At 48.7% G+C, this 27,008-nt stretch overlaps 1 protein-coding gene across 4 annotated transcripts; it reads left to right on the top strand.

Moving 5' to 3' along the window:
* Window positions 1–444: 444 nt before the first annotated feature.
* On the top strand, window positions 445–27,008 carry SP2 (Sp2 transcription factor). Of its 4 annotated transcripts, none has more exons than XM_022557884.2 (7): window positions 445–522; window positions 14,566–14,642; window positions 15,442–16,293; window positions 22,753–23,065; window positions 23,924–24,098; window positions 24,313–24,506; window positions 25,746–27,008. In XM_022557884.2, the coding sequence occupies exons 1-7, from the start codon at window positions 516–518 to the stop codon at window positions 25,844–25,846; spliced, it is 1,719 nt and encodes a 572-aa protein (XP_022413592.1). In that variant the 5' UTR covers window positions 445–515; the 3' UTR covers window positions 25,847–27,008. The 4 variants fall into 4 exon arrangements, with proteins under 4 accessions (XP_022413592.1, XP_022413589.1, XP_022413590.1 ...); XM_022557881.3 differs by having other exon boundaries at window positions 446–522; window positions 15,442–16,416; XM_022557882.2 differs by lacking the exon at window positions 445–522 and adding an exon at window positions 835–2,159 and having other exon boundaries at window positions 15,442–16,416.

The following is a 27,008-nucleotide window of genomic DNA, read 5'->3' as shown; positions in this document are numbered from 1 at the left end:
TACACTGGATTGAGGCGCAAAGTAGATGCTATTTATGGGGCATTTTTCGGCCTCACCCTGGTGACTTCTGATTGGCTTTAGCGCAGATCTATCACTCATCTTCTGGGTTAGAGGTGGGTGGAAGGTCAACCACGACCAATACAAAACCACTCCTCAGCTAAGCCCCTCCCCATCCAGCTTCCTGTTGCTGTCCATCAACTACCTTGTAGGCGGGACTTTGCCTCCCGCCAGTTGGCTGGCGAACATGTCGTTCACTCTTCAGTAGGCTTCCGGTTGGCGCGCTCTACCGTCCATCAGTGACATTTCACAGTTCTATTGGCCAAACCAACGTCGCTCTAGGTGCCTCTCTTTGATTGGTTGGTGGTGCTGTCGGTCCCCAATGTACCGAACTCTTATTGGTGAACGCTGCCGTCGCTCGGGCGGTGGCGGGCTCCGGGATTGGCGGGTGCTAAGCGGGCGGTGTCAGGCTCTCGGTGGCGGCGGAGGCGGCGGAGGCCAGGGAGGAAGATGTCGTAATGAGCGGTGGGTCCTGGCCGCTGCCGGCGGGGTCTTCCCGGCTCTCAAGAGTCGGGAAGACGGGCAGAAGCCGCAGGGAGGAGGAGCCGGGGCTGGGGGTTCCCCCCTGGGGCTGGGCCTGGCGCCGGGGCCCGGCTCCGGGAGGGGCGGGGAGGGAGGATTCCCGCCCGGAGGAGGAGCGGGGCTGGCCAGCCAGGCGGAGGCACCCGGAAGGGGGCGTTCGACTCCCCGCCCCCTCCGAGCCCGCTGGGCTGGAGGGCGGCGCTTCCGGGGGCTGGCGAGAGGATCGGGCACCCGGGGCGGGCCTGGCACCCCCTCCGCCCGGTGGCCGACACGCGTGAGCGCTACCAGGCCCGGGGACGTTGCCTGGGTCTGCTCTGAGGAGGCGGTCGGCGTCCTGTGCGCTTGTTCTGTGTTCGGGGACCCTCTTGCACTCTAACTCTAGGTGCCCATCTGCACTTAAGGGTTCTCCCGTGTGCAGAGAGGGGCGGGGGAATGCTTGAAATTCCGACCAACCACATGGGCACTGCTGGGTGTGGAAGCCAACCTAGTTAGCGATGTATCCCACTCGAGAGATGGTGTCAGGACACGAGGGCACTCCCTAGGCAGATGACCTCTCGCCTGAGACTGCGGAGTGGGCAGAAACCTCCTTTTAATATTTTCACTTGCATCCTTGAACCTCCAACTAGATTATCTGCCAGCTCTTTGCAGAATTGTGAAACGTTTAACAACTTGTTGACAGAGTTCCCAGCCTGTTACCAGACATCCCAGGCGGGGGAGGGAGGGGACTGCTGAATCCCAAAGGCCAGGAGCAAACCTAAGGAATGATAGAAGAAATAAAACAAAATGGATACTTACTTTCTTCCTCCACCCCACCTTCGTCCCCATTACGGTTCTCAGCCTCCTACCCATGCTTCTTGGCTTATGTTCCTGGTGGCTTTCTAATTTTAGATGAAAAGGAACTGCGTCTTCTCCTCTGGGCAATTGAGAAACTTGTCCTCACTTCATTCCTTGGTTTTGATTCCAATATACTGTCATGTCTAATTGTTTCTTAATTAACTTGATCCAGAGGGACTCAGTCTGGCTTTTCTCAGTGCACATTCTCCCGAAGTTTGTTTCTTCTGAGGCTACTTCTTGCTCACTTATTTGTTTTCTTAGAGAAAGGGAGGGAGGTAGTTCTGCTTTAAACAATTGGCCCATGGTCCCCCATGACATGGGTTTCGTTGCAGATAGAAGGGTGATGATTGTTGCAAGGTACGCTGGCATGCACTGTCTAAAACTTGCATGCTGTACCAGAGAAGGCATTAAGTATCACAGTGGAGGGCTAAATGTTGAGTTGGTATTTTGGATACGAGTTTTTGGGCTAGAAAGTTTAGGGTGTTGGCCAGCTCACAGTTAGGCTTTGAAGGGAATGGTGGTGGAGTCCACACCACAGGAGTGATTTTGATTTGATAACACAAACCTGGTGTCTGCAATAATGAATATAACTGCAGTGTCTTGTTTTGTTTTAAATTCTTGTGTGCGATGAAGGGGGCGAATCTGTCAGACAACCTATCAATTGGGCTGATGATGTCATTGTTCCAGTGGCTTCTAACAGGCATTAATACCTGTTGGAAATGGATTCTCATTGGCTGGGGCGATTGGTAAGTTTTCTAATTCTGGTTCTTCCACTTGGTTGTACAGAGGCGTAACCTCTTTGTTTAAAAGCAGCAACAACAGGGCTTCCCTGGTGGTGCAGTGGTTGAGAGTCCGCCTGCCAATGCAGGGGACACGGGTTCGTGCCCCGGTCTGGGAAGATCCCACATGCCGCGGAGCGGCTGGGCCTGTAAGCCATGGCCGCTAAGCCTGTGCGTCCAGAGCCTGTGCTCCGCAATGGGAGAGGCCACAACAGTGAGAGGCCCGCGTACCGCAAAAAAAAAAAAAAAAAAAAAAAAAGCAGCAACGACAACAAAAAAAAAAAAAGAGAAGAAAAAAAAATAAGCTGGTCTGACATAATTATGAGCCCCCTGAGCTAGGCTGCTAAAGACACAGTCTCCTTGCCAAGGAGACCCAAGTAGAGTTAGTTCATAATTGGAGCGTCACCTGACTGCTCAGCAGGGAGAACTAACTCCAGGAGGAAGGAGGAAGAGTTTGGCCTCACTGTTGACAGCACATAGACTGGCAGGCTCTATTCTCTCAGATTCTATTAAGTTTGGGCCTCTGGAGGCTTGTCAGAGGAGAGAAGAAGCTTTAAGAAGATTGTGGCAAATGCCTGGGGGAAGGAGCCTCATGGCATAACAGCAGAGAGGACAGTTCATTTTGATATCTTTGGCCTTGAAATTTCTAGTTCTTCTGTTGATGAATAGCAGCCTTTCAGAGAAGTTGCATAGTCTCTTGTACCCTAAACAGTTCTTTGCTATAGGTATGTGGTCATTCCCAAGCTTGCTTTACGTAAGTATTGCCCAACCAGGGCCTTTTTGAAAACATTTAAGCTTGTTGCAGCTAACCAGTAGACCCTGGTATTGGCTTGGGTTTAGCAGTCTTCTAGACCTTGCCCACTCCCACCTGTATGATGGAAATGTAGCATGTTCTTCTAAGACTTGCCTTTACCCCTTCTCTGTAGACACACAAATTGGAAGCCTTACTTCCAAAGATTGAAAAACTTAGGAATTATTTTGGAGGAGATGGAACAACAGCCACAGAATGAAAGATGCAGAGAAACACTAGGTGTGTAGAGTATCAGAAAATGTAGAGATGTGAACACTTCTGAGTTTAAATTATTACATTGTCCGGTCTGAAACCTCGTGGGCTGCAGACTTAGAGCAAAATCTATTTGGAGAAACTCCAATATTTTCTTATGAGTGTGTTGGGTGATACATCTGGAGTGTCCCTTTGAGCAGCTTAACTGGGTTTGTGAACGTCTTCCCAGCAAGCTGTAAGCCAGGACACTTGGCTTCATGGTGGGCTGGAAGCCAAGATGGGCTGAGAAGTGGACACTGTTGTGGATACATTTGTTGATGCTTTTGCTTTGCTTTTGTTTGGATCCACGTGCAACTCCTCTTGTGACTTCCTTCTGCTGAAGGAAGGGAAAAAAGCTTTCTCTTTATTTCTTCCTTCATAGCGCCCAGCACTTAGATCTTTATATTTCTGAACATAGTTGAAAGTCTCTTTCTCTCTGAAGAACTACTTCCTCAGTTATCAGATCTTTTTTTGGCTAGCAGCATTCTCTTAGGAGACCTCAGGGTGGGGAGGTATCACTTTGCTGTCAGTTATCTGTTGGAGCTGGGTAGAAAGATGAATGAAGTGGGTAAAAACGTGGGGCATTCCTAACTCAAGGGCACTGTCCGCTTGAGTAGGAAGGAGGTTAGAGACTGCCCTTGTGGAGATGTTCCCAGGTAGTACTGGTTGATTTGTTCCAGTTGACAGGGTTCCAGAATGGAAAACTGATTTTTCTACTGCCTCACTCGAGGCTGAGAAGAGAGCCCAGGAGCAAGCAGTCAGCACTGGCAGCCTGAGGGACGCTACCACTTCACTGCACGTCTAGGTCGCGCTCTTTGCCGATGCTCTGAGGCCGCCAGTAGCATAGGGGGTTGCTTCTCATCAGGATGGGCTTCGAGCTGGCATGCTCTTGGGAGATGAGCTCCACTCAGGAGCAGAGGAGTATAAAGAGCCAAGTGCCCTGTTTTGCTGCTTCTCAGTTTAGCCTCTGTGAGCAGCTCCGAGCAGTGTTGAGATGTCAGGGCTGTTTGTGTCACAGGAAGAACGTGCTTGCAGACCCAGCTGTTTGAATCCTTCCTTTGGCCATTTCCCCGAGCTATAGTTTGTTTCAACATCGGAACTGCATGCTGTCCCTAGCCAGAAGCGCCACCACACTGAGAAGTGTTTGTCTCCATGCCGTGATTTAGGCTGTTAGGTGGTCTCTTTGTCTCAGCCATGCAGTGAAAATGGCTCAGGAACCAGCAGGCACTGGCCTCCACACTCCCAAATGTCCTCTCTCCAGAGCTTCCTCTTTGGGGTGTTTGTTACCTCTCCTAGGGGACTTGGTGGAATCACAAAGCTGCCTTTCAGAGGGTGTAAGTAGGCAGTAAGAGACAGCAAGCAGGGTCACGTGATTGGATGTGGAATATTTCTGCCCCTGGCCAGTGTCTAACTGGGAGTCTTCTCAGACTAGCCTCAGAACAGACCAAAACATTTCCAAGCCATCAAAAAAGTAAATGGTGAGCCAGCCCTCTTGTCCCAGGGGAAATGAAGTCACTACTCATTTCAGAACCGATCGTAGCCCCGGATGAATGTGTGAAGTGACTCACAAATAAAGCAGAGAGCACGTGTTTGTACCTAATGATATTGTTTAGGGGGGAAAAGTATGTCTTGGTTTTTTTTCTCCTGTTTTTGACAGAGTTATGAGGCCCAGTATTTTTGTGCCATTTCCTGGGACTGCTTCTGTCAGAGTGAAGAGTTCTCACCATCCCCTGCTGGCTGCCCCGTGTCCCCACTCACTTCTCCAGGGTCCCTTCCAGCCTGATAGGATGCAAACTAGCAACGACACGGTCACGTTTTCAGGAGAGAGATTCAGGGTGGAGACACATAAGAGGTATTCAGACAGCAGGTACGCACGTTGTCTTAACTCACTCGGAAAAGAACTTCTTCCCAGTACTTGTTAATTGAAAGAAGCATTGAGATGTGGTGCCTGGTGTGTGGTGATGAGGTATGTGCTTTGAGAGTTCTGTCCAGGAGAAAGACCGGACCGTGCTGGTCCACGCACAGGCTCTTGTCCCCGTGTGAGGTGACTAGCAAGGTTGAGTTCCTTCTGGGACTGGATCGGCAGAGTTGACCTGGTGAGTGGATCCCAGCCTAGTGCCAGGATATGCAAGTCTGCAGGTTTTCTCCTTTGGTTCTTAAATTCTACTCAGGCTCTCCCGCTCTGCAGCCTCCAGGATTCATTCATTTATGCACTTAACAAGCATATATCGGGCACTTGCTGTGTGCCAGGTTGTGGGGTGGGTGGGTGGGGGGTGCATCACTAAGTAAGGCAGAGAGAAGTCCCTGCCTTTAGGAAGCTTACATCTTAGTGGGAGACAGTAAGGCTAACTAGTAGATACTAGACAATGAGAAGTGCTAAGGGGAAAAACCAAAGAGAGGACGGGAGAAGTGAGAGGAGCGGTTTACATAGGGTGGTCCGGGAGGGTAGTCTGAGTAAAACCCTGAAGGAAAGGAGGGATTGAGCCAGGCTCAGTCTGGGGAGGGGGTGGTGAGAACTCAAGCAGAGAGAACAGCAAGTACAGAGTCCCTGAAGAGGGGCCATACCTGGCATGTTCAGGAACAGCAGGGAGGCCAGCGTGGCTGAAGCGGTGAATGAGGGAGAGTGACGGGGAGAAGTCAGAGAGGTCACATGGGCCCCTTATGTGTCACGGTGTGGGCTTTGACTGGGAGACGGAATGTACTGGGGGCTCTGAGCAGAGGAGTAACATGATTTCATTTAAGTTTGATGGATCTCTGGATGCGTGTTGAGAATAAACCAGCAGGGACAAGGTCAGAAGCCCAGCTAGGAGGCTTTCGCAGTTATCCAAGTGAGAGGTGATGGGGACATGAACCTGGTTGTTAACAAGAAGTGGTTGTGAAAGCAATCAGATTGTGAACATATTTTGAGGGTAGAGCCGAAAGTGTTTACTGACAAGTGTAGAGTGGAAAAAAGAAGGGTCGAGGATGACTCCCAAGGTTTTAGGGCTGAACAGCTGAAAGGATGGAGTTCTATTCACTGCCGTGGGGAAGTCAGAAGAAGGCGCAGAATTAGGGAGATAACAGGAGCTCTGTCTGGGGCTAGGTAGATTTGAGTTGCTTATTAGTACCTCCAAGTGGAGATGTCAGTAGGCAGTGAGATATACAAGTCTGAAGATATAAGTTTGGGAGTCGTCATTATATAGAACCTGTATATATTATTGGTTTCTAAAGCTCTGAGACTAGATGAAATCCCCCAGCAAATATGTGTAGACAGAAGAAAAATAGGCCCCAAGACTGAGCCCTGGAGCAGCCCAACCATTTAGAGTTTGAGACAAGGACCCAGCAAAGGAGTCTTAGAAGAAGCAGCTGGAGAGGTAGGAGGCCACCCTACAAGCCAAGTGAAGAAAGTGTTTCAAGATAAGAGGGGCCAGCTGTCAGATCAACACCAGCTGAGGTCTAAGAATTAACCATCGGACTTGGCAACGTGGAGGTCACTGGTCGTGGGAGCAGTGTTTGTGGTGTGGATGGGAGGGGGCAAGCTAGCTGGAACAGGTTCAAGAAAGACTAGCAGGAGAGAAATGAGGGACAGCAAGTATGGGCGACCCTTGCAAGGAGTTTTGCTTGAAAAGGAGAGAAATAATGGATCTTGGCTTATAAAGGGAATTTTAACTTCTTGATGAAATTGTGGACTCACATCAGGGCTGAGGCTGGGGGTCAAAGTTGGGAACAGGGAAGACAGGATGGCTCAATAACTGGGTGGAGACAAGATCTCCATTCTTTAGCCTGTGGCATTAGCCACACCCAGAACTGTTCTCGTTTCGTGAAAAGTCAATGAAATTCCTTTTACTGTTAGGAGCTCTTTATATGGTTAGTATAGTTGTTGGAGATTTGCTTCTCAGAAATGCTCAGAACAATTTGGAGTCTTTCTTGATCCTTTCTCCAGCTAAGCTGATTCTCTAAGCCCATTTGTCAGCTCCCTTTGAGGTCCAACTTTGTTCTCTAAAACCAGCTGTGGCTTGCTTTTCCCTCACCAGCTCTGAATTCTTCCAGGCTAGGCAACTGGAAAAGACTGGGCTTAGGAACGGTTTTGTTGGCTTCAGGCCCAACTGAGCTGACCAAAATAGCCAACAGGAGAACTGTCTACACAGAGTGAAATTCCTCCAGGGGAAATACCATAGCAGACAGCCAAGATGGCCATAGCCAGGGTGGTGGGACCCCACGAGGCAATAAAAACCTAGTACCCCCAGGCCTGGCTGTGGAGTTTGAGCCAAGTTCTTTCCCAGAGCCTGCTGTTGTGGTATTTCTTTGGATCCCTTCTCTCTCAGCCCCTGTCTCAAGAGTAGTATTCTCAAGTGAAAGACCAGTGGAACAGCCCCTAGTCTGATGGCCAGGGCTCCGGGGTCCCACCTGAGGCCTCTTCCTGTTACGTGGTGCTTGCTCCCTGAGTCAGCCTATGGAGAGAGCCCTAGAACAGAGCTGCACTCCCTGCTCCGTCATGGGGGGTGGGGAGAGTTCTGTGAGGGGTGCCATGGGGCATATACACTGGCACAGAGCAGGGGCACTTGCCCCAGACTTGGGGAGCAGGAGGGAAGATGTCAGGAGAGTTATAAATGAGCTCTGAAGAGGGACCGGAGGTGGCCAGACAAATGGGAGCAACTGTGCTTAGGCTCCGAGTGAGAGGACACGTTGTAGTTCCAGAAATGGAAAAAACTGAAGTGTTTGTCCGGAGGGCTGGAAGGGCAAGAGATAAAGTAGGAGAGGGGGAGGTGCAGGGAGGGAGGGGGCGGCTTGTTTTGGCCTTTATAAGGTTATCTTAAAATCCTTTGGAAGCTATTGAAGGATTTAATCTGGGGAGTAACTGTGTGGGATTTACATTTTAAAAGAGTCTTCAGACCAGTTGGTGGAGGCTGGATAAGAGGTGGCTAGGCCAGAGGCTGGGAAGCCATTTTGAAGACTTTGGGCCGAAAGTGGTTAACCAGCATAATGCAGATGGAGAGAGGTTTGTATTTAGGAGGTAGACCCAGGAGGACTTAATGACTGAACGGTGATGAGGATGGCGTTCAGGTTTCCTTGTGACTGAGAGGCTGGTTTAACCAAAAATATTCATCATTCATTCAGCCTGCAGGCACTGAAGTGTCGCTGTGCTGTGTTAGGTTTGATGTAGCAGTTCAGCGGTGAAGACAGACCTGGGCCACCCTTCCATGAGTGTGGAAGAGAGACATTAAGCCCATGATTATTTAATGGGTGGTGAGTTACCAAAGGAGTTAACCTCATCTCAGGGATCCTGGAAGGCCTCTCTGAGGAAATGACATACCTGTTACATTACATAGTGGGCTCTTGGGGAGAAAAAAAAAAACCTGCCTGAGACCTGAAGGGTGAGTAGGTAGGTATTAGCTAGTGAAGAGAGAAGAGAGCTCTAAGCAAGGAAAGGGCAGCGGCAGAGATGGAGGCTCTTCAAGGATCTGGAAGGAGGCCCGTGGTGGCTGGGGGTGAGAAAGCTGGGGAGAGAATGGGCAAAGGTGACAGCACAGTGTTGGAAGTTCTGTGGCCAGCCCAAGTGGAAGGCCCACAGAGGGCTGGATGTACTGGTCCGCCACTCAGAGGGCAGATGTAGGCAGTTCATAGACCTGGGGTCATCAGCCTGTGGAAGGTACCTGAAGCCACGTGAGTGGGCACAGTCACTCATGGAATGGGTGTTGGGTGAGAAAGATGATGTTGAGGAACATCCGTATTGCAGGGGTGGCAAAAGGAAGAGGAGCCCACAAAGGGAAGAGTTGGCCGGAGAGGTAGGAGAAAATCCATGAGGATTTCAAAGAGGAGGGAATCGTCAACGGGTCAGAAACTGCTGAAGGGGTCAGTTGGATTTAACAATGAGGAGGTCCCTCGTGACCTGGGCAAGTGCAGTGTCAGTAGAGAGCTGGGGTGAAAGTCCAAGTGAGAGAGGAGGGGGTAGCAAAGTGCTGGCAGCTTTTCCACTAAAAGCTGAGAAGGGAGGAAGCTGTAGCTGGAGGGACGGAGGTGGAACTGAACGATCTGTATGTACCTCAAAAGCCGGGACACTCAGGGGATGCTTTTTCCCTGGTTTTGGAATTAAATTGGCTTCTAGCATGGGGAAAAGGAAAGTCAGGTGTGGTCCTATCAGGCACTGGACACCCCCCAACCCCTGTCTGGAAGCCGTGTTTGATAGCCTTGGAAATTTTTCTTGCAGCTTAAGAGAGCTAACTGTTGCTTATGTAGTAAATCACCGTAAAACTTCACGAGCCAGGGGACTGTTGAGAAGGTTTTAGCCAACCCAAATTAATGAAAGTCTGAATGATAGCACTCTGAAGGAAATGCAGCCTTTCCTTCCAAGAATATGCAATAACCCCACTCACCAACCTTGCTAAATGTAGGTTTCAGTGAGCAGATATAAACTGCTGTTAAAAGCAAATGGTACCATTGAAACAGTGGCAGTGGTATAAAACAGTTCCCTAACTATGCCTTAGAGTCCCTTTGCAGGCTTCATACACTATTTAGCCTCGCTTTGAATAGTATGAAGGAAAAGCTAAGCACGGTTTATGTCCAAATTATACATTTTAAATATAAGGCTCCAAATTAATGAGGTTCTCAAGTACCTTTGAATATAGTCCTGCAGTTAGGCATCTATGCTACTTCTTAACCACTGTTCATTTCCAAACACCAACTGGAAATGCTGCTTTTCCCTTTCATGGGTAATCCCAGAATATAATTCTGCAGTGGCAGGGAGATTAGTCGCTCTTTTGGTTGCCCAGGTCCACAGCCCAGGGGCCACAAAACTCTGAGTGACTCTAGGAGAGAGACTTAAAACCACTGGTTTGAGATCTGGAGGAGTATTTCAGGGGCCAGCGGGGAAGGCAAATGAAACCAACCAAGATGGTGTGGGTGGAACGCCCACAGTCTGCAAGGGCATCAAGACTCTGCTGTAACTTTTTTTTTTTTTACAAAGTTTATTTATTTTTTTAATTTTATTCATTTATTTATTGATTTTTGGCTGCGTTGGGTCTTCATTGCTTTGCATGGGCTTTCTCTAGTTGTGGTGAGCGGGGGCTATTCCTCATTGCGGTGTGCGGACTTCTCATTGTTGTGGCTTCTCTTGTTGCGGAGCACGGGCTCTCGGCATGCGGGCTTCAGTAGTTGCAGCACGTGGGCTCAGTAGTTGTGGCTCGCAGGCTCTAGAGCACAGGCTCAGTAGTTGTGGTGCACGGGCTTAGTTGCTCCGAGGCATGTGGGATCTTCCTGGGCCAGGGCTCGAACCCGTGTCCCCTGCATTGGCAGGTGGATTCTTAACCACTGCGCCACCAGGGAAGTCCCTGCTGTAACTTATTAACTGAAGAGCCTCTTAGCCCAGCCCAGTCTCCAGACAGTTTGAGTCCAGGGTGATAATGCCTGCAGGGGGAGAGAGGGAGATAGGAAAGGGAGGTGAATAAGCACTGGGCCAGTTTTCATTTTTTTTGCACTCTGTCCTCTTCTAGTGTCCTTCAGTTTCATAACAGGGGATGTCTGAGGGAGAGTCATTCACCATTTTTAGCTAAGTGAACCTAAGCCCAGGGGGGCCTTCTGGGAGAGGCCCTGCCTTCCCTTCCCAGTCCTGTCGGCAGCTCACTCATCTTGTGTTTTTATCGGCAACATGGTTGGAGGATTATAAACAAGTTTAAATTCTCAAACAAGATCATTTAGTCCAACTTCCCACCCCATCTAGACATCCCATCTCTGACAGAGACACGCATCCTGTCTCTGGCTAAATGATTTCAGAGAAGGGAGAACATTACCTCAGGAGACAACTGATTCCATCTTTTGAAAGTTGTCCCCTCTAATAAACCGAAATTTCCACCCCAAAGTCTACCCATTGAACGCATGTATGGAATAAACACCCTCGTGGGCATCGCTCCTCTGGCGCCCTGGTCACCACCATGGCTGCCCTCCTCTGAACGAGCTCCATTTGAAAATCCCCCTTTCAAAATGTCCCTCAGGACGGAACCTGACACTCCAGATGGGGCCCGGGTGCAGAGCAGATGAGGACTATTATTTTCTTCTATGATTGAACTTTTGGAAATTCAGTCCAAGATTGCAGGAGCTTTTTCGGCCACCACATCTAGATTCTAACTGCTTCCCATTTAACTTTGAGTCAAAACCACTGGGGCTTTTTCTCATGAGAACCGCTATTAAGCTCTGTCTTCCTCTCCTATATGCATGATTTTTTTTTTTTTTTTTGCTTAACCCAAGTGCAGTGTTTACTCAGCTTCAAAGTTTAAACCACCATTTATTGATAACCCCCTGTGTGCTCAGTGTTTTTCATATTACTGACGCCTCCTAGAATCCTATAAGGGTGACATTACCTCTGTTTTACAGACGGTGCACTGAGGCTGGGAGAGGAATGCCCCAGCGATCCCACAGTCTGCATTCTCATTTCGGTCTGGAGCCTCATGCTGTTAAGCACTGCACATACCAGTTTTTTAAGATCTCTTTGAACCCTAATACAGACACCCATTGTGTTTACAGTCCTCAGTTTTGTGACATCCATAAAGTTAATTTGCCTTCTAGGTCTTTTGCATGGTTTCCCAAACTTGGGTGGTGGAGAGACTGCTTTGAAGCCGTGTTTTCCAGCCTGTAGGGCACAAAACCAATTTAGTGAGTCACAACTGGCATTTTAAAAAATGAAATAGAGTAGAAAAATACCAAAGCCCATGACATGTAGCAAGGGCAAATTTTGTTTCAGGAAATTCTTATTACATCAGCACAGGACAGGGAAGTGTGTGTGGGGGTGCATATGCGTACACTGGGTCTTGATGTAAATTGTTTTTATGACTGTGGTTCATGGTCTAAACAGTCTGAACACTGCTCTAAAGGGAAAATGTTTTTCAGTCAACTTAGATTGTTTTCATTATAAGGCTGCAGCCTTAATTATGTATGCGCATAAATCTGTTTATCAACTCATAGATCTAGTTCCTGTAAAATTTAATTAAATAACTACAGAAAAGCCAATAAAACTCAAATCAACAACATCATTTTGGGAGGAAAACAGTTGACTGAACCCAAATTGCTGCTGTCAGCGTAAGCGCAGCACAGACTTGACATCCGGGCTCCTTGAGTTCCGCATGCCCACCCTGCAGTGTCTAGTGCCCAGCAGCATAGTCTTTCCAGGCTTCTGAAGAGCCGTCATTCCTCACTTTGCACAGATGTATCATGAATTACATGTGCAGAATTGAGTTGTCTTAATTAGCCCATGTAGTTAGAGTGGTGCCACTTGGTACCAGTACAGTTGTAAACACACACACAGGCCCAGAAATGTGCAAATCTTGGTTAAGCAGCAGTTACCCAGCGATCTGTAGTATATGTTCATTTTTAAAAGATGATCATCACGGTGAAAACACAAGAATAAAACATTCTGGTAGAGAAAGCACGAACCTCCGAGGAGAAGCCTGCATATCCTGGTCCTGGCATGCACCCGTAGTTTTAGACCCTGGTTGACACCGTAGCAGCAAACTGCTCAGGATGACCTGGGTCTCAGCACTTAGGTGGAGGCACGTTCAGCTTAGCCCCCAAACCAGACTATCATCCTGCCTGCAGTTCTTTTCCTTCTCGTTCCTAAGAATACTATGAACGTTTCAGTCAGATGCCTTGTTGTTATAAAGTACACAGTGTATACCATTCTCTTGATGTAGCCAACCAAAACCCCCAAAAAAGAAACAGGTTTGTTCAGCATGACTTGTTTTTGGCAACCCCACGCTTATTCTTTGTGATCACGGCTTCCTTACCTCAGTAATTGTAGTTGCTGTTCAGTCATTTGTTCTAGGATTTTGCTAAGGATCAGTGTCTGTAATATTTCAGGATCCACATATACGATTTTGCCCAGAGCTTTCCTCTGGCTCCTCAAACAGTTTGCAGGTGTGCCTGCAAAGTGTCTCCCTACTCTGGAGTGCAGTTCATGTGGCCTTAGGGCCTGGAAACCATTTAAGGCTTTGATGAGCCTACTGTACTTACCTGTCCTGGGCTGCAGTTCCCGCTTTACCTTTTCTTTACCTTTCCCATTTAAGAGTCACTCCCCCAAAGAGAGAAGCCAGAGGCAGCTGAAACGTGAGCGGTTCCCCTTCTTCCTGACCTCTGTCTTCTTCCTGCCAGATGCCCAGCAGGGGCTCCATGCCTGAGTCATTCTGCCTCTTCCAGTCTCTGAGTAATACCCTTCTTGTTTCGGTACCTCCTGAAACCTACTTTCCAAAGGTCTAAGATACAAGTCTGACTCTCTGCCTGGTGTTCTTTTCCTTAGTGATTTATAAATTATAAGATGGCTTAGATCCTTTCCCCCCAAATTCTCCTGATTTCCAGTTTACTTGTATTTCTCTTAGATCAGACTTAAGTTCAGAGTAGAGATTCCTTTCGTTACTTCCTCAACGTTCTTTATTTTCCTTTATTTAAAACAAGTATAGTAGAGTGTATTCGTTGTGGGGAAAATGAGAAAATACAGAAAAACAGAGGGAAAAATTCTTTAAGTGAAGAAAAAACCTACCACCAGGAGATAATGGCTTTTAACATTTTAGCCCCTTTTTGTTTTTAGACTTTTTCCTGCTATATTCATATGTAGAAATATATTCACATTTAAGGAAAAATAGGATTTATTATATTTTCATTCTCATTATATTCAGTTATTAGCTCTCCTAATCTCGGTGATACCTATGGGGCCATGCCTGTTGTCCTATGTAAAACTGTGAATTCATTTAAAGTAATTCCCTGTGTGCTATCTATAATCTATACCTGGGCCATTGTGCTTATGTGGTGAAAGCTGAGCACAAGGCGCTCAACACTTTTGCATGGAGTGGGTGTGTCCTCCTCGACAGGGATCCTGGCCCCGAGATGCTTCTTTCCCAGGCTGGCTTGGCATCTGGCTATGGCAGGAGTGAGCAGGAAGCCTGGGTCAGAGCCACAGGATTAGCTGGAGGCTTCCCCTGCCCACCGTATAGGGGTTCCAGTCTAGCTGGGGAGAGTCAGCAGTACCCGGCAGAGAGGGCTCCATTAGGTGGTACAGCGTAGTTACTGAAGCCAGTGTTATTATAATCTCGGTATCTTCACGTTATCCTAGACTTTATGACGGTTGGAGGAGACGGTCCAGGCAGGACCCGCTATCCTCACAGCCTCAGGTGGCTGAGTCTGAGAAAGGGAGAAGGTCATCTACTGAAAGAGTTGTAGGGCTGCTAACCTTGAGTGGGGAAGTGTGGGGAAAGGTCATTAACCTCTCATGGGGAGGCAGCCCAAATAGAGGCAAAAAGAAAATCTGAGGCAAGGGGACTTGGGTTCTTTTCGGGCATCACGGGTATTACTCTATCTCTTTTCTTCCAACAGATCCACAGACCAGCATGGCTGCCACTGCCGCTGTCAGTCCCAGTGACTACCTGCAGCCTGCCGCCTCCACCACCCAGGCGAGTGGGCAGTGGGCTCTGAGGGTTGGGGGCTGCATCAGCCTGGAAGGACTCACTGAAGCTGACATGAGACCGCATCTGAGCTCTGCCCTGGCTAACTATAATTCCCCGAGGCAATGAGACCAGGGAGGGTTCAGTTTTCCACTTTTTCTGAACTAAGAAACTAGGGCCACTCATCTAAGGTGCCACAGTTGAGTCAGGGGGAAAAGCAGGATGAAACTCAAGTCCTTTCCTCCAGACCCCACTGGCCATAAAAGGAAAACAGAGACTGTGTCCCCGCACCCTGGAGGCTCTTTCCTTGTAGCTTCAAAAGAACAGCCCTCCTTGATCAAAAAAGTCATGTCCCAAGCACTGGAAAACACTCTTCCAAAGGGTTTATTCCTCCTGTCCCCCTCCCTTTCTTTTTCCCTCCCTCCCTTCCTCAGTCCTTCCTCACTTGATGACTCAGTAAGGTGAGCTAACGGAGCTCCATCTATAAGCTGAGGGTGATTCCGTGTCCCCATTAGACACTAATAGACCAGTGGGGAGTAAGCGGTCAGCCCATGCTGTTAGTTCACCCTGTCAAGGGGTGCTTCTGGGGAGTTCCTTCCTGAGAAAGACATTTCTCACCCTTTCTCCCTTAATTTCTCAATGGAGAAACCAGCGGGGAAGGGGAGACAGGGGCCACTGCCCGGAGAGGATGCTGGCTCCCTGCCTGCCGGTGGGGAGGAGCCTGCGAAGAGGAGAGGATCTTAAAGGGTGGGGCGGCTGGGCAGCAGACCTCCTGTCTCACTCCTTTTCTCCACGTGGTGTTTTGCAGGACTCGCAGCCATCTCCCTTAGCCCTGCTTGCTGCAACATGTAGCAAAATTGGCCCTCCGGCTGTTGAAGCTGCAGTGACGCCTCCTGCTCCCCCGCAACCCGCACCTCGGAAACTCGTCCCTATCAAACCTGCCCCTCTCCCTCTCAGTCCCGGCAAGAATAGCTTTGGAATCTTGTCCTCCAAAGGAAACATACTTCAGATTCAGGGGTCACAGCTGAGCGCGTCCTATCCTGGTGGGCAGCTGGTGTTCGCTATCCAGAACCCAACCATGATCAACAAAGGGACCCGATCGAATGCCAGTATCCAGTACCAGACGGTCCCTCAGATTCAGGCGAGCAATTCTCAGACCATCCAGGTACAGCCCAATCTCACCAACCAGATCCAGATCATCCCTGGCACCAACCAAGCCATCATCACCCCCTCACCATCCAGTCACAAGCCTGTCCCCATCAAGCCAGCCCCTGTCCAGAAGTCGAGTACGACCACCACTCCGGTGCAGAGCGCGGCCAGTGTGGTGAAGCTGACAGGTGGAGGGGGCAATGTGACACTTACTCTGCCTGTCAACAACCTCGTGAACACCAGCGACACCGGGGCCCCTGCTCAGCTCCTCACGGAGAGCCCCCCGGCCCCGTTGTCTAAGACTAACAAGAAAGCCAGGAAGAAGAGTCTTCCTGCCTCCCAGACCCCCGTGGCCGTGACCGAACAGGTGGAGACGGTGCTGATCGAGACCACGGCGGACAACATCATCCAGGCAGGAAACAACCTGCTCATCGTTCAGAGCCCTGGTGGGGGCCAGCCCGCTGTGGTCCAGCAGGTCCAGGTGGTGCCCCCCAAGGCCGAGCAGCAGCAGGTAGTGCAGATCCCCCAGCAGGCCCTGCGGGTGGTGCAGGCGGCATCCGCCACACTCCCCACCGTCCCCCAGAAGCCCTCCCAGAACTTTCAGATCCAGGCTGCTGAGCCGTCGCCTACTCAGGTACCACGCACACCCTCTGCACGCGCCTCCCTCTCCTCCTCAGCTCTAAACGGCTGATGCTCCATCCCCATCGGCTTGCTTTCCTAGATGATGCTGATGCATCTCCTGATCTGACCTGAGTGTTGGGAGTCAGTACTGTTTGGGGTGGGTAATAAGTGACCATTTCTGCCAGTTCATAGGGCCACGTACTGCTTATCTTTAGAAATCAGATGCGACATGCCTATGTACCTATATTTTGGAAACTTTCTTTATGGGAGTCTTTTGGCAGGGGGATGAGTAGCAGGCAGATACATACTTTTTAATAATAAAGTTTTTTTTTTATTCTAGAATTACATACTCCGAATGATAGCAAGAATGAAAAAATTCTAGTCAGAACCATAGAATTTGATGTAAAGTAAGAAAACCAATGAGAAAAATGCTGATCATTGTTAATGACAAAAAAAAAAAAAAAATTAGGAAGAAGCACCCTAGCTTCATAGCAGGGACATTTAGGATAGATTCTTCTGGGATGCTAACTTCAACAGGAACTTATTTTTGGCATTCATTAAGGTGCTGTAATACTAAAATTTATTTGGCTTTGCAGGGCAGGTTTTATGCTTTGTATAAGCCTAGTAAATGCCAGAGATTAGGCCCATGTTGAAGATGGAGAACCTGGAACTCAGAGAAGTTACCCAGTATCCAGCTCTCATGGAGCCCAAATGACAAAAGAGCCAGGATTCAACTCAGATTTCTGACCTACACTTTTGTCCTTACTCCACCCTGGCCCACCCTGGCTCTTGTGTGTGGCAGGGGCTACACTTAAAATTGTACAAGGATTTTTTTAAATATAAAAACCAGCTCCTGCCATGGAGAAATTTACAATCCAGCTGTCTGTAGAGAGAACCGAGGCGTCAGAGTGAGTGACGGAAGTAGGGAGTTGTGTAGTCTCCCAGGTGGAGAAGTGCCCTTGAGTTTGAGCTGTGGACATAACGGATGCACAGGAAATCTGAGGCCTGCCCTCAAGTGCCTCCTCCTTTCTGGCATATTGCATACTGCCAAGGGGTTTTCTATGAATCGTGTAATTTGTTACAACACGTGTGAGGCTCCCTTATCAGACCTACCTTAAAGGTGAAGAACTGAGGGATACCCGCTAGCTCCTCTCTCGCAGTGCCTCCCCTCCCTTCCCTGAGGTCCTGTGTCTGGAGACTGATGGAGGCAGGGCTTAAAACTAGGTCTTCCTAAGGAAATAAGCATACGTATGCAGAAAGATTTTGCTACTGCATTACTTTGTAATGATGACATAGTTTTCCAGTATCTGGAGGTGCTTTCTGTTACCCAGCTGTAGATTTAGGCTGTTTCTAATCTTATCGCTAAATAAATTCCTAAAAGTGGGTCAAAGGATCTGCACGTTTTAAAAAATGTATTATACCCTGTATCAGAGAAATTGGCAATCCTCAGGCCTAAGGTCAAATCTGGCCCATCTATCTGTTTTTGTAAATAAAGTGTAATTGGAACACAGGCATGCCCATTTGTGCGGCTTTTGCACTACAAAGCAGAGACCTCGTGACCTGCATAGCCTAAAATATTTACTCTCTGCCCTTTACAGATAAAGTGTGTTGACCTCTGCTCTACATTGTGGGAAAGAAAATGTTCTAGTAACAGAAACTTCAGATATGCAGGAAATAGCAATGATTTGCAAAAGGGGCACATACCAGAAAATTGAGGATGAAATGTGTATTTATTAAGAGATAACATGAGGTTTGTTTGTTTGCTTTTAACTGAGAACCACAGTCCCAAATAATCCAAGGATCAAAAATAACCCCAATCAAAATCACAGTAGAATTTTTTTTTAAACAAGTGACTTTTCCCCCTGTATCATTTGAGTGTAAGTTGCCACCATGCCTCTGTTACTTCCAAGTGTTTTATAGAAAGTGTGTAATTCTTATACGCAAGGAGGACAACAGCACAACCTTCAGACATAGGCAGTTAGCAAGGAAACACACTGACGTCTAATTCAGAGACCCCATTCAGGTTGCTCATCACTTGCCGCAACGATTCCTTTGTGGCAAAAGGATGTCATCCAGTATCACACATTCCATTTACTTGTCATGTCATCTTAGTCTGTTTTGACCTGGAATAGTTCCTCAGTCTTTACTTGATGTTCATGACCATGACACTTTAAAAGGCCAGTTACTTTGTAGAGTGTTCCTCAGTTTAGGTTTGTGTGATGTTCCCTCATGGATAGATGCAAGTTGTACACTGTTTTTTGCAGAAGTATCAAAGAAGTGATGCTGTGTTCTCGCTGCATCCCAAAAGGAGATGCATGGTTCCGATTTGTCTCAGTATCTCAGTACTGGTGACGATTAAAGTGAAATTTAGCGGGTTTCTGAACCTTAAAGTTACTTTTTTTCTCTTTGTAATGGATTAGTATTTTGTAAGGAGATACTTTCTGTGTAAATATCTCATTCCTCATCAGACTTTCGCCTGCTTATTTTAGTAGCTTTTACTGTGTTAGAGATTTTTTTTTTTTTTGGCCAGACTGCAAGGCATGTTGGATCTTAGTTCCCCGACCAGGGATCGAACCCCAGCCCCTTGCAGTGGAAGCACAGAGTCTTAACCACTGGACCGCCAGGGAATTCCTGTAACTTATTCTAAAATAAAAAGTTAATTTTAAAAAATCTCTTATCATGGGACTTCCCTGGCGGTCCAGTGGTTAAGACGCTGTGCTTCCACCACAGGGGGCCTGGTTTCGATCCCTGGTTAGTGAACTAAGATCCAACATGCCTTGCTGTGCGTCCAAAAAAGTTACATTTACAGAAAGGTTGCAAAGGTAGTACAGAGTGTCTTATACCTCTGACCTTGTCCCCCACCACCACCTTGTTAAACATCTTACATACCAGGGTGCAGGTGTCAAAACTAAGAAACTGACATTAGCATGTTACTGTTCACTAAACTCCAGACTTGATTGGATGTCACCATCCAATCAATTAATCAGTTATGTCCTCTTTCTGCTCCAGGATCCCGTCCAAATACCACATTGCACTTGTGGGCATGTCTCCCCAGGCCCCTCTGGTTGGATAGCTTCTTAGTCTTTGTTTTCCATGATCTTGACAGACTAGAGGCACATTGGTCAGGTATCCTATAGAATATCCCCCAGGCTGGATTATGGGTTTTTGGAAAGAATACCACGGAGGTGAAACGCCTCTTTTCATCACATTATATGAGGGGTACATGATGTCCACACAACATCTCTGATGATGTAACATCCCTGATGTTAACCATTGTCACTTGGTTAAGGTGGTGTCTGCCAGGTTTCTTCATTCATCAAAGCTGCTACTTTTCCCTTTCTCGATTCTTTGGAAGTAAGTTACTAAGTCTCCCATCGTCAGGGGTGGGAGTGGGGGTGAGAATTAAGCTCTACATCCTGGAAGGGAAGGTATCTATATAATATTATTTGGAATTCTTCTATAAGGAAGATTTGTCTCTTTTCCATTTATTCATTTATTTATATAAATTTATTTATTTATTTATTTTTGGCTGTGTTGGGTCTTCGTTGCTGTGCACAGGCTTTCTCTGGTTGTGGCGAGCAGGGGCTACTTTTCATTGCGGTATGCGGGCTTCTCGTTGCAGAGCACGGGCTCTAGGCATGCGGGCTTTAGTAGTTGCAGCATGTGGGCTCAGTAGTTGTGGCTCGTGGGCTCTAGAGCACAGGCTCAGGAGTTGTGGGCACGGGCTTAGTTGCTCCATGGCACGTGGGATCTTCCCAGACCAGGGCTCGAACCCGTGTCCCCTGCCTTGGCAGGCGGATTCTTAACCACTGTGCCACCAGGGAGGTCCCACCATTTATTTTTTTATTCGATCATGTATTTATGTCAGTAGAGACTCATGTATATTTATTTTATACTTTGGGGTACAATCCAATACTGCGTTATTTATTTTGTTGCTCACATTGTTTCAACTCTGGCCATTTGGAGCTCTTTCTGGTTGGCTCTTGCATCTGTGTGACATACTCCCAGTCTTTTTTTTTTCTTATCAGCTTTTTTAAAAAATAAATTTATTTAAATTTTATTTATTTATTTTTGGCTGCATTGGGTCTTCGTTGCAGTGCACGTGCTTCTCATTGCGGTGGCTTCTCTTGTTTTGGAGCACGGGCTCTAGGTGTGCGGGCTTCAGTAGTTGTGGCACGCGGGCTCAGTAGTTGTGGCACACAGGCTTAGTTGCTCCACAGGTTGTGGGATCTTCCTGGACCAGGGGTCTAACCCGTGTCCCCTGCCTTGGCAAGCGCATTCTTAACCACTGTGTCACCAGGGAAGTCCCCTTTTCAGCTTTATTGAGGTATTCGCATACCGTGAAATTTACCCTTTTAAAGTGTACAACGCAGTGGGTGGGTTTTAGTATACTCATGGAGTTATGCAGCCATCACCACTATCTAGTTTTAGAACATTTTCATCACCTCAGAAAGACCCCTTTAGTGGTCACTCCTCATTTCCCCCTTGCCCCAAGCCCTGGCAACCACTAATCCATTTTCTTTTTAAAATAAATTTATGTATTTATTTTTATTTTTGGCTGTGTTGGGTCTTCATTGCTGCACGTGGGCTTTCTCTAGTTGCAGCGAGCGGGGGCTACTCTTTGTTGCAGTGCTCAGGCTTCTCATTGCGATGGCTTCTCTTGTTGCAGAGCATGGGCTCTAGGCACATGGGCTCCGTAGCTGTGGCGCTCTAAAGCGCAGGCTCAGCAGTGGTGGCACATGGGCTTAGTTGCTCCACGGCATGTGGGATCTTCCTGGACCAGGGCTCGAACCCGTGTCTCCTGCACTTGCAGGCGGATTCTTAACCAGTGCGCCACCAGGGAAGCCCTAATCCATTTTCTATCTCTATAGATTTGCCTATTCTGGACATTTCATGTAAATGGAATCTTACCATAGGTGATCTTTTGCAGCTAGCTTCTTTCACTTACTACACCGTTTTCTGAGTTCATCCATGCTGTAGCAAGTGTCAGTACTTCATTCCTTGTATTTTCCCAGCCCCAGTCCTGGGATCAACCATTTGTCCTAGGAATCCTTGTTCCTTTTATTGGAGGATGTGATAACAGTTTTTTAAATTCTATCATTTTCTTCTCCATTTGTTTATTTATGTCAGTATGGATTCATAGGTTCCTGTTTTATTCACTGAGTTATAATCCATTAGTATTGTTATTTTGATGTTCAAATTATCCTATGTTTAGCCAGTGGGAGCCCCTCCAAGCTGGCTCTTGTGTTCTTTTCACATGTCACCACCATTCTTTGAGCATTTCCTTACTTTCTGGTATAAGAGGTGTTCCAAGGTCTTCTTGTACTTCCGTTGACCAAAGTCCTCGAATCAGCTATTTCTCCAAGGAGCCCTGGTTTCTTTTAGTGGAACATGGGATTTAGAAGCTAAGAGCTGGGTGCTAGGTGAGCTCATTGCTCCTGGAGTTTTGCTGCTTTCAGCCTTTCTCAGTGGACACAGTTAAGAAGTATATATAAATATACCTATACATATATCTGTAATACCAAGATAGATACAGAAATGCACACACATATATACATACACTTATATTTATATTTCTCTATTTATATTGAAACCTAAGAGTTTCCATCAATACCTCTAATCCCCATCCAGTACCACACGGTTCATTCTCGTTCTCAGGCTCTAATATGCATATTTTTAAAGGCTTTGGACACATATTCCCAGATTTCCCTCCAGCAGGCCTAGACCACTTCACACCCCCTGACGTAAGAACATGTGCCTATTTCCCTACTGTCTCAGCAACAGTGAGCATTATGTTTCATTGTTCCATCTTTGTTAGTATAAATTGGAGAAAGACAGTAGTTTCTCCACTAATTGTGCCTCCTAACGGCTGTTTTCATTTCTTTGATGAGCATTCACAGCGCATCTTTTGTGAGGTCATCATTTACCTGCCATCTAATTCTTCAATTCGGAGATTTGGCATTATATTTTTCCATGCTAAGTAAATTAAATGTTTTGTTTCAAATCAACAGTCGGCATTTGTCAGCTTAGTACAGGGATGCCATCAGCCCTTTTTGTTGAACATCAGCAGTGGGTGAATGTAGGCCTGGGCTAGTTGGAGAAGACTTGGGTGGACAAAAAGGCACCCGCTTCTCCCTTGGGCAGGGAGATGATGCTGCATTGAAAGGGGGCAGGAGGGCTTCCCTGGTGGCGCAGTGGTTGGGAGTCCACCTGCCAATGCAGGGGACACGACAAGAGTGTTATACCAGGGAATGGATGATATAAACATTCTTTAATGCAAAAAAAAGGGGGGGGGGCAGGAGCCAGGGCTCTCAGGGGGCATTGACTTTTTCTCTCTGGCCCCTCCCAGGTCTATATCCGTACACCTTCTGGTGAGGTACAGACGGTCCTTGTCCAGGATGGCCCCCCAGCAACAGCTGTGACCACCTCCACCACCACTTGTAGCAGCCCTCCATCCCGTGCTGCTCATCTAAGCGGGACCAGCAAAAAGCACTCGGCTGCAATTCTCCGGAAAGAGCGTCCCCTGCCAAAGATTGCCCCTGCCGGGAGCATCATCAGCCTGAACGCAGCCCAGCTGGCAGCGGCAGCCCAGGCCATGCAGACCATCAACATCAACGGTGTCCAGGTCCAGGGTGTGCCCGTCACCATCACCAATACTGGCGGTGAGGGAAGGCCCCCGGCCCCAGGCATGGGCAGCCTTGAGTTAAGGTTGGAAGGAAAGGAGGGAGCCTTTGGACTGGCTTGTGCTGCACTTCTCAGTTCAGTGGTAACATTTGGTGATATTTACGGTATGAAAGCAGCCTCGCACATAATCAAAGGAACATTGTAGGTACCTAGCACAAATGGTTCGTTGCATTCTTTAGCTGGGTGAAGGGGAATTTTCAAGGTAGTGGGAGCTCTCTGAATCTCCTCCCTTCCTCCTTGAATGAATTTCCAGCACTTTATGCATTTGGTTTAGTGGCCTGGGAGAAGTCCACCCACAGGCACTCCCCCTGCTTTGATGGCTTTATGCAAGTCCTAGAGGGCTTGATTTGTTCCAAAGCCCGTAGAACTCTCTCTCCCTCTGTTAACAAAAATCCCTGGAGACTTTCCTGGGAGCAGAGTTGGTGTCTCACAAGGGCCTAAGGTTGGAGGAGATTCTGGAAAAACACTCCAAGACCCATGTGGGCAATGTCTGGAAGTGAATTTGGCCTATGTAGTATAGTGGTTCTGGGCATTGACTCTGAAGTTGACTGGGTTCCTATCCAGATTCTACAAGTTCTACATGTGTGATCTTGAGTGTCAGTTTCTTCGCCTCTCAAAGGGGGATGATAGTACCTATTTCATGGGGTTATGAAACTTAAGTGTATTAATACATTTAAGATCTCTAAAATGGTATCTGGCACATAGCAGGCTCTCAAAAATATTAGCTGCTATGACTGTCAACCTTACTATGTGCTGGAAGGAAGAGGGGGGTCAGGCTCCCTCTTCTGCCCCTTTGGGCTTCCTCACCCTGAACTCTGCTCCACTCCTCCCCACAGGGCAGCAGCAGCTGACAGTGCAGAATGTTTCCGGGAATAACCTGACCATCAGTGGGCTGAGCCCCACCCAGATCCAGCTGCAGATGGAACAGGCCCTGGCTGGAGAGGCCCAGCCTGGGGAGAAGCGGCGCCGCATGGCCTGCACGTGTCCCAACTGCAAGGATGGCGACAAGAGGTGATTTGAGGAGACGGGCCAGGCGGCCAGCCTGGCATGTGTCCTGTTCCCCAAGCCCTCCCTGGGACACAGACAGAGAGGGGACCAGGTAGTGGCTCCGTGCTCTCCGACCTGACCCCACATCCTCTCTCCATCCTGTCCCGCCCCCATCTCTCTACCTCCCCGCTCTCTCTGCTTCCCATTCCCTCCACCCCACCCTCAACCCAATTCCCAGGTCTGGAGAGCAGGGCAAGAAGAAGCACGTGTGCCACATCCCTGACTGTGGCAAGACTTTCCGAAAGACGTCCCTGCTGCGGGCTCACGTGCGCTTGCACACTGGCGAGCGGCCCTTTGTCTGCAACTGGTTCTTCTGTGGGAAGAGGTTCACACGGAGTGACGAGCTCCAGCGGCACGCCCGCACCCACACAGGTCTGCTCCCTCCCCTGCGGCGCCCTCCAGCCCCCCGCCCCTCCCACTCCGCACTTCAGCTCCCTGCCTCTCTCCCCACCCCAACTCCATTGTCCTCAGCGACATGGAGACTCCTGGCCTGGCCAAGGAACTACGGCACTGAGTGGGGCTACAGACTGTCTCCTCGGGGTGCAGGACTACCCGGAAAGTCTCGCAAGCCATTCCTTATTGCAGTGTTTCCCAAAGTGAGGTCAGTTGCGTCGCACAGCCTTGATGGCTTCTGCCCTAAGCTGCATGAGTTTAATGGTCAGTGGCACCTTGTGCAGGCACTGTACTACACATTCTACCGTTAACTGTGTAATCCTCACACGACTCCATGGGGACGGCGCTGTGACTGTGCCCATTCTACTGAGGCATGGAGCGGGGGCCGGGTCACACAGCCAGTGACTAGTGGAGCTGGTTCAACCCAGGCCCTCTGGCTCCCAAGTTCACGCTCTTAGTCACTATCCCACATTGCCTTTCCTACTGTTATTTACCGAATGATTTTCCTTAAATCACTTCACCATTTTTACTCTTTTACGTCCAGTGCAGTATTATGTTTCACATCACAGGCTTGGGATGATAGCTAAGTGTTTTAACGTACTGGCAAAGTAGAAAATCGTTCATGCATCTGCCGCCCGAGATTGCCCTGCGTGTCTCCAGTGGTCCACAGCACATGCTTTGAGAACTGCCGCTCCGGCAGATGCCCGCAGTGAGCAGATGCCTGTCCTGGGCCTGGGGACACGAGGCCCAAAGCTCTGGCTCCTGGCCAGCGTGGCGGGGCAGGTCACGCCCACCCTCTGCAGGCTGCAGAGTAAATACTCAGAACAGCAGCAGAGCCAGCCCGGGTGTGCGGCTCAGTCTGGCAGGTCAGAGGGGAGTGGGGTTTCCCTGTGAGGGGGCGGACTTTGAGCCAGGGTTAGTCAGAGGGACGAAGATCAGAAGAAAGTAGGTGACAGGCTACACGGGAAGCGTCCTGGGTGCAGGTGCACAAGTATAGCATTTGGCACAGCACAAGGAATGGAAACAAAGTAGACTGGAGGGTGATAGCGGGGAGGGGATGAGGACTGACAAAGGTTCCCATCAGTGGATCACAGGGAGCACTGTGTGAGCAGCAGGTAGGCCGGTGACACGGCTTCACAGGTGCCCCTCACACCTCAACGTGTGTGCCTCCTTTTCCGGGGCATGGCACTGTGAGTGATGGGCATCTCCTCTTCCCAGGGGACAAACGCTTCGAGTGTGCCCAGTGTCAGAAGCGCTTCATGAGGAGTGACCACCTCACCAAGCATTACAAGACCCACCTGGTCACGAAGAACTTGTAAGGCCAACTGAGGCGGGAGGCCTCGCAGATTGCAGACCCCTGCCTGTGTCCTGCCTGGGCCCCTGGAGGAAAGAAGGCCCACGGCTGCCCTGGGCCCGCCCTCTCCCGTCCCTCCTGTTCTGCGACTGTCCCCACAGGAAGGGACTCTACCACCCCCATACTCACCTCCTTCTGAAGCCCCTTGGCTCCTCCCTGGCCCTCCCCTCTCACCACAAGCTCCCGGCCTGCCCAGACCGTGGACAGTGGCCGTGCCCCATGAGACGTTCTAAACCAGGACGAGTGGGAACCCTTATTTCCAAAGGAAAAACGTGAATTTCACTCCATCGAGGAGCAAAGTGAGCCCCCCCTCCCCCAAACACTGCCGGAGTCGCATTGTGCCATGCCCCTCCCTCTCCTGCACCTCCCTGGCCCCCTCAGCCACTGCGGGTGCCCCGGGGCCCTGCACGCAGGGCACCACTGGCATCCAGCTCCACCTCCGGAGAGGCTCCAGAGGCCGCCTCCACTCCACATTCCCCTGCCCCACCCCAGCTCTCCTCCAGCACATTCCAACTTTCTATTTAAAAAGTAAAGCTACCCACGGACTCCCTGATTCCCCTCTTTTTCTGTGGGGAACGTTGCCTTATACTCTACTTCCGATGATGAACACTGTGTATTGTGTGTGCTTTAAAGAAGTTTTATTTAATTGCTCCCTTCTTCCTGTTCTTGTTACTCACCTCCCCCATGCCTGCTTTTAGTTTAGGGTTTTTGGGGGGCAATGATGAGCATATAAATTTTTTTCTCACTCTAGTAATTCTCTTTTCTAAACAACACAGCATTTCAACTCGAATCTGGATTCAGGTAAAACACCTTCCCATCCTGAACCTCATCCCTCCCCCTCATCTCACCCACCCCAACCAGCCCAAGCCCTACTTGTGTACAGTGTATATTGTATAATAGACAATTGTGTCTACTACATGTTTAAAAACATATTGCTTGTTATTTTTGAGGCTTTTAAATTAAACAAAAATCCAACTTTATTTTTAGTTGTAACTGCTTGAGGTATGTTTTTGAATTAAGTGACAGATTTGTTATCCTTTATTAACGATGTACTTTGTTGGTCAGCGCTGGGCTGACAAAAATTTTTTCTTGCTAATAAATTTAGTTGCCTGAGGCAAAATCTGCAA

The sequence above is a fragment of the Delphinapterus leucas genome, chromosome 19, assembly GCF_059928025.1.
Source record: "Delphinapterus leucas isolate spDelLeu-1000000601 "Yukka" chromosome 19, BTC_Dleu_Yukka2, whole genome shotgun sequence".
Taxonomy (NCBI): Eukaryota; Metazoa; Chordata; class Mammalia; order Artiodactyla; family Monodontidae; genus Delphinapterus; species Delphinapterus leucas.
Note: the sequence above shows the minus strand (reverse complement) of the source record. Positions and strands in the feature narration are given on the sequence as shown.

What these genes read in the sequence shown, in the direction of transcription:
- SP2 (XM_022557881.3), top strand. An exon ending in CTGAGCCGTCGCCTACTCAG is followed by an intron (nt 16,417 to 22,752) that starts GTACCACGCACA and finishes GGCCCCTCCCAG; the next exon opens with GTCTATATCCGTACACCTTC. An exon ending in TGCAAGGATGGCGACAAGAG is followed by an intron (nt 24,099 to 24,312) that starts GTGATTTGAGGA and finishes CCCAATTCCCAG; the next exon opens with GTCTGGAGAGCAGGGCAAGA.